Here is a 7935-nt window from a genome sequence, read left to right as displayed (position 1 = left end):
GGGGGGGGGAGTATTGGGTAGATTTTAATTGTACATAGAATTACGGTTGCCTTCTAGCTTTGCGGTATAGGGAATTTCCCTTTCGGCTTTAGTGTAACATTCATGATCTGATAGAAGACCAGTTTCAGATGATTGGTGGGTAAAACCCCTACCAAGTGTCTGGAGCTGGACCAACAACTGCTACAGGGGTATACCGATGGTCATGATAATCTGCTTTTAACCCTTTCACCACTGCAGACCATAATGGACTCGTTCAAATAAATCTCTGGTAGAGTCTACTAAGTTACCTTTGGTTGATTGAAAGGGTTAAAGATGAGTAAATATTCTGACCTGTTTCTTTTGATGATATTAGAAAAAGAATATTAAGTAAAACTTTCATTGATTATAAATTCTTTTTTTAAATTAAGCAAAAGAAGAACTTCATGTAGTGCAGTATGTATGTAAATTTCTTATGCAGATCATATTTTTAAGTAAGTGCTTTAAGTTAATAAGACACTGTTTTTCCATTATTAGGTAACAAGCGGGTTCTGTACCCAAAGTTTTATGATGTATTTTGTTGTGTTTGTAGGTATAAGAAGGAAGATGCCAGTAGCTGAAGTGTCAGTGTCTCTATTTGAGGTCCTAGAGGTTCGGGGAGCACCTCTCACGGAACCTGAAATATGGGGCATTGCCTACCAAAGTGCTCTTACCTTACACAGCGCTCTGGAACAGGGTGAGCACAAATTATATTACACCTCAAATAAATTATAATAGCTTTCATTTTGATACCATACAAGTTATACATGTAATCATGCAACATGCAATCAACCTTTTAAATCAATTTGTTTTAAGAGCTTTTGAAGTTATTCCATAAAGTTCACCTCAGTCCATCTTATTTAGTTTTATTGGAAATCATGAATTAAATGTAAAAGCCAGAAATCTATTTCCAAAAGGAAAAAAAAAGTTAATCATTAAGAAGGATTCTAATTTGGATGTTATGCACTGACTGAAACACTATTTGTAGTAATTCTGTGCATTATGGACTAGAAGGGAAATTTGATAGAGAAGTTGTTGCAGTATCACGTATGTAAGGCTAAGTCTCCCTGATACAGATAAGCTGGGCCAGGCTAGTGTGGAACACATCAAGATGTCTGGTTACGCTGTGCAGCAGCTATGTGCATGTAAAGCTATCAGAAAAGTTAAAGTGATGTAATGCATGAATCATGCAAACATTTTTAATAAAAAAAACACCCAGCTAGATATTTTATTTTTGAGCTAATATAACTTTTATTATAACACGAAATGAATTCAGGGGAAGGACTGAAAAACTTAATATCCCAACTATTCAATATAAGTCTTAGGCGGAGAAGTTGTGGTGATATAGATAATAGAGCTATAAAGTAATAATAAAAGTAATAATAATTTAAGGTTCTTATATACCACTTTATAACAACATAGTTTGTATGTCGTCTCAAAGCGGTCCACAAATTATTATCTGTGGTTAAAGAGAAGCATCACATACTAAAGATAGATTTTCATGTTGATTCCTAACAATTACACATTTCATATCAACAGATAATAGTGCACATCTGTTATAACATAACTATACACCTCCAATATACAGGTAATAGTGTATACCTGTTCTAACATAACAACTCTACACCTCCAATATACAGGTAATAGTGTATACCTGTTCTAACATAACAACTCTACACCTCCAATATACAGGTAATAGTGTACACCTGTTCTAACATAACAACTCTACACCTCCAATATACAGGTAATAGTGTACACCTGTTCTAACATAACAACTCTACACCTCCAATATACAGGTAATAGTGTACACCTGTTCTAACATAACAACTCTACACCTCCAATATACAGGTAATAGTGTACACCTGTTCTAACATAACAACTCTACACCTCCAATATACAGGTAATAGTGTACACCTGTTCTAACATAACAACTCTACACCTCCAATATACAGGTAATAGTGTACACCTGTTCTAACATAACAACTCTACACCTCCAATATACAGGTAATAGTGTACACCTGTTCTAACATAACAACTCTACACCTCCAATATACAGGTAATAGTGTACACCTGTTCTAACATAACAACTCTACACCTCCAATATACAGGTAATAGTGTACACCTGTTCTAACATAACAACTCTACACCTCCAATATACAGGTAATAGTGTACACCTGTTCTAACATAACAACTCTACACCTCCAATATACAGGTAATAGTGTACACCTGTTCTAACATAACAACTCTACACCTCCAATATACAGGTAATAGTGTACACCTGTTCTAACATAACAACTCTACACCTCCAATATACAGGTAATAGTGTACACCTGTTCTAACATAACAACTCTACACCTCCAATATACAGGTAATAGTGTACACCTGTTCTAACATAACAACTCTACACCTCCAATATACAGGTAATAGTGTACACCTGTTCTAACATAACAACTCTACACCTCCAATATACAGGTAATAGTGTACACCTGTTCTAACATAACAACTCTACACCTCCAATATACAGGTAATAGTGTACACCTGTTCTAACATAACAACTCTACACCTCCAATATACAGGTAATAGTGTACACCTGTTCTAACATAACAACTCTACACCTCCAATATACAGGTAATAGTGTACACCTGTTCTAACATAACAACTCTACACCTCCAATATACAGGTAATAGTGTACACCTGTTCTAACATAACAACTCTACACCTCCAATATACAGGTAATAGTGTACACCTGTTCTAACATAACAACTCTACACCTCCAATATACAGGTAATAGTGTACACCTGTTCTAACATAACAACTCTACACCTCCAATATACAGGTAATAGTGTACACCTGTTCTAACATAACAACTCTACACCTCCAATATACAGGTAATAGTGTACACCTGTTCTGACAAAACAACTCTACACCTCCAATATACAGGTAATAGTGTACACCTGTTCTAATATAACAACTCTACATCTCCAATATACAGGTAATAGTGTACACCTATTCTAACATAACAACTCTGCACCTCCAATATAAAGGTAATAGTGTACACCTGTTCTAACATAACATTTCTACACCTCCAATATACAGGTAATAGTGTACCCCTGTTCTGACAAAACAACTCTACACCTCCAATATACAGGGAATAGTGTACACCTGTTCTAACATAACAACGCTACACCTCAAATATTCCGGTAATAGTGTACACCTGTTCTAACATAACAACTTTACACCTGCAATATACAGGTAATAGTGTACACCTGTTCTAACATAACAAATCTACACCTCCAACATACAGGTAATAGTGTACACCTGTTCTAATATAACAACTCTACATCTCCAATATACAGGTAATAGTGTACACCTGTTCTGACATAAAAACTCTACACCTACAATATACAGGTAATAGTGTATACCTGTTCTGACATAACAACTCTACACCTCCAATATACAGGGAATAGTGTACACCTGTTCTAACATAACAACTCTACACCTTGTTGATAAGTTTTGCCAATATGTATAAAATGATTTTTTTTTTTGCAAATGTATGCTCAACGTGTTCATGATGTATTTATCCAAGAATTACGCAGTGCTTTTGATGCATCTTCAAAATGTTTTTATACAGGTATTAGTGTACACTCGCGCTAATATAATTTCACTGAAAAATTGCAATATACAGGTTTTATTTCCAGTTCAAATTAACATAGTTCCATTAAGTGTACACATTCCTGTAGGTATTGGTTAATTTCTCTGTAGTTAATATTGTATATTTTGTTGCCAGGTGAAGGACATGAGGGGCATCCAAATTTCGTTATAAGCCCGGATACCCTGACCTTCACCAGTGGCGGAGAGGTACAGTTTCCACACAATGGTGGGACTGAAGGCCACGCCTATGCAGCGCCAGAGTTGAGGCAGATACCAGACTTCGAAGGAGTCGACACAGAAAAGGTCAGCCTCTTACTCATGAAATGTTACAAATGTGTAGCACTAGTGACCAAATAGTCAATTTGCTATAAACTTATTATGGTGTGATGTAATCTTCCCTTATAGGACTTCTTCTACCGAACTATGTCTCCTAGAGCCGTGATAGCTTGCTGTAATAAAGAGCTATCAGATAAGTAAAAACAAATGACAATGTACTACTTTCTAGTCACGGGAGTTGAATGTGTTCAAAACTTCAAACATTAAGCATCTTTTACAGAATAATAAGCTCCTGAGTCATGATGTTTGTCCTGTAGCTTACTTTGGTAGAAGGCATTGTAGGGTATCGTCAAATGGATGCTATTGTCTCATTTAGTTCCCAAGGTGAAAAATGTTTTTTACACAACCAAATTTTTTTTCTATGTGATGTTTCGATGACTAGTATGATATGTACACTGTTACCTTCATCAGACAAATGACCGGTGATTTTATTGGTTGTGTAAAAAGAACTTTTCATAATCCATACTTTCCGACCCAAAGAAAATGTTTAGAAAAAGGTGAAAATATAATCATGCTTTTTGTCCTGTTGTTTGCTGGTGCTAACAATTTTTTTCAAATGAATGACATAATACAATTGATCCACTTTTAAGGTCAAAACGGGTGTCACCTGTCTTTAAAACTGAAATATTTTCACATCTAATAATTAAAGGAACTATTTGATTTAGATTTATGGTCTTTGTCCTGTAGCTTACTGGACTCAAAGTTTATCAGTTTTTCCCAGTTTTGTTGAATAGTTTGTTCAACCTTGACCCTTTTTCATGGTGACCAGGTCAGCTACATGTTAACCAGTTGAGTAATGAAGGCCTTTTGTGGGCCTGGTAATAAATCTGAAAACATTTTTCTGTTAAGGCAGACAATCTTTATCAGTCATTGTTCAATTAAAGTTGATGATTTGATGCACTTTTACTTATGAACAAGCACTTGTAGACACAAATTATGTAGATGCTAATGTTGGCAACTAATTAAAACAAATTGGTAGCCGACTATAGCTTTACTGGTGGGAGGGGTTAACACTCCCCTGTAGCATGGGGTGGGTGCATATGGATCTTCTGTCTGTATACCCTCCACTAATCAGCTATGATGGGCCTAATTACTGAGAATTTCTGACAATCGGTTTGGGTCTTGTCTTTCTATTGAGTTACCATATAACCCATGTTATTGAGTTAATGAACTGCCGCTGGGTAAGGTTTATTTTACAATCAGTGTTAACAAGCCGAAGATTTGTCTATGTCAGTAGAAGTTGACTGTAGACTTGCCCCTACCAGTTGAAGCTGGCTGTGGATCTGGTACTTGGGCTAGGTCAGGAAGATACAGGAAGGCCTGTGGTGATACTTGGCCACTGGCGTGCGTATACTATCTGCCTGTATGTTTATGTGATCAGTGGGTAATACAGAAATTCGTCCCAAATTCCTGACAGTGTTTTGTTTCCCTTTCTACTGCCTACAGCTCAGCTCTGTGGAGGCAAAAGTAGTTGTAATTAGTTCATGCAGCTTACTGGTAAATGCCAATCATAACTAAGTTTACATAATTAGGTTTCTGGAGATGCCAATTTATCTTTTGTGACTTTTTGAAAATGTATATATAGCTTGATCCCAAGTATACAAGTTGTTAAAGAGTATCAGGTTTGGCTGAAAATGTAGAATCTGTAATTACCAGTCATAGTAGTATGTCTTTGATCGGTTCAACAAGTACACTGTGACCCGGTCTGTGTCATAACCTCAAAGTCAGACAGTTTAACTAATTCACCCCTGAAGACACATTTGAACACTTCCAATTCACAGGTTGGAATAGTTCATTATAAAGTTTCAGGGGTGAATGAGTAAAGCTTAGGAAATAAGAAAGGAAAACAAGGTTCTGAGTGAGTTTTCTATTTCTTTATGACACATACTGATAATATAAAGTCTTAACACACTTTCACGTTATAATGTTGAATTTTAATATTTCATGATGATGAATCCTGTAGGGCTTTTGCTTGAGTACAGATGGAATCCTGGACCACAAAGAGATCAGTCTCCTTTCATGTACATTTACAGTGTAATCAGTACATCACTGATTACTGTGTAACATCAGTCAGCAACTGTCTGTACACCGGTGGTTCTTAGGGGCAGACTCAACAGTCTTATTGTCCAAAACATTAGCCTTCACCGGTAGTCTTGTAAATCCAGTAGCTCCAGGGGACTGGAACGTTCGGCCCTGATACTTAAGGTAGAGGGTACTTTAGGTGGAGGATACGTTTTGTATCGTAACATTATTCCCCCTAATCAGAGTTCGCATTCACTCTCAAGCAAAATGAAACACAATTACAAAGTAATTACTAAGTAGTTTCAAATGTAACAGTTTAGGATCACCATGCAAAGAGTTATTGTGCAATTAATTTTTTGTAATGATAGCAATTTTGAGGAAACCTCATGTAGGATATCGACTGTAATTTGTAAGAATGTTGGCTATCTATATTATTGTGACATTGTTTAAGTTCTAATATCAATGTAACATGAGAGTCCTGGTGTTGTGGTGTATATATCATTACAGTTTTACTGATACATATGCTGTGATACAGCACTGGTCGTCTCTGTCTATTGCGTACATATCTCCCACATTCAGATGTTTGGCAAATTTTGTCTTTTCATTACTGTTACCATGGTTTCTTGGACAACTTCATAAGACCCCTGCATTTTGTGTATGATACCCAGAAGAAAATGGTTCTGTCAATAATGTTGTTATTGTATCTGGTGAAGTTTCTGTTATTCAATTACCCAACTAATGAACATTCATTCCACATGTTGTTACGGCATCTGTCCTCAAGTTTTGAAGGCTTTTAATGTGCAATGACATGGGTTGGGATAACATTGAATTATTGGCTATCGGGCAAATATATATGCTTCATTTTTAACTGTACATCTATAGATTAAATGCTGTTGCTGTTACACCATAGGAATTATTTCCTTTCTCAAAATAAAAAATACTTATACAAGATATATACATAGAATGTTTGAAGTCCTGTTACAAGTTTGACATTTACCACAGCTGTATAAGAGCTGACCGATCAGACTTTCAATGTTGTCTTCTTGCAGGTGCACTCCTTCTCCTTGGGGAAAACTTTACGGTATGCAGCAGAGTACAGCCTCATAGGAAATCAGGTAATTAAATCATATTTATTATTATGCATATTTATAATTGGTTCTTGAAGCTTGCAGGCCTTCCAGTACTGTTATTATCATTAACACAGCAGAACCAAGTTATATGCATGCAGTCTTCACTTTTTGTCCATCAGAACACTTGCTTAATATTGTTATTTTGTGATGTTATTAAGCTTTATAACTCAGTTTTCCCTTGTTCATATTTATTGCCTCTGTATATGTTTCTGATGTTGGTCTGTAGTTTATTTACTTAAGTGAAATGATATTTGATCATTCAAACATATATAATGTTATTAAATAAAATAATGCATCAATTTATGTATAATACACTCGGTGTCCAAAGTAAACATGATATGATGTTGAAAAAATATTTAAATGCTAAGAGGTAAAAATGAGGCAACTGTTCTGTATTCTAAGGTAAATCATTTATCTGCATGTGGTAAAAATAATTTAAAAGTTGTCCCTATTTCTCCTGACTTTTTTTATGTACATGTGTTCCAGACTCTTTTGAGGTCCTCTTTGTACAGTTTTGTAAATACTGTATAATAATGCCTTCCTATAGTACATTGCCAGCACATATTGGAGGTGTAGGCTTTTTTTTCTTGAAATTTGGGAGGCCTCACTATCATATGAACATATTAAAATATATAAACAACTGTAGCTGTTGAAAGTTTTCCCTATAAAAGTCTGTTTGGACAGCGTACAATTTGGCAATCCTGGACATGGGATTTGCATATTGTTATAGCTGCAGACTTCTGCAGACATTTTGTGTTTTATTTATTACAGCCTGGTTTCA

At 35.6% G+C, this 7935-nt stretch overlaps 1 protein-coding gene across 3 annotated transcripts in view; it reads left to right on the top strand.

Moving 5' to 3' along the window:
• The window catches only part of LOC110453009 (tyrosine-protein phosphatase non-receptor type 13-like), a 60030-nt gene that overhangs the window by 1032 nt on the left and 51063 nt on the right, over positions 1–7935 (top strand). For all 3 annotated transcript variants that reach the window (XM_021501824.1, XM_021501832.1, XM_021501816.1), the window contains exons 2-4: positions 569–712; positions 3803–3969; positions 7074–7139. In XM_021501824.1, coding sequence (XP_021357499.1) covers positions 583–712; positions 3803–3969; positions 7074–7139 — 363 coding nt within the window. In that variant the 5' untranslated portion in view covers positions 569–582. The remainder of the gene's footprint in view (positions 1–568; positions 713–3802; positions 3970–7073; positions 7140–7935) is intronic.

The sequence above is a fragment of the Mizuhopecten yessoensis genome, unplaced genomic scaffold (assembly GCF_002113885.1).
Source record: "Mizuhopecten yessoensis strain PY_sf001 unplaced genomic scaffold, ASM211388v2 scaffold815, whole genome shotgun sequence".
Classification (NCBI taxonomy): Eukaryota; Metazoa; Mollusca; class Bivalvia; order Pectinida; family Pectinidae; genus Mizuhopecten; species Mizuhopecten yessoensis.
This window is presented reverse-complemented; position numbering and strand designations above follow the sequence as displayed.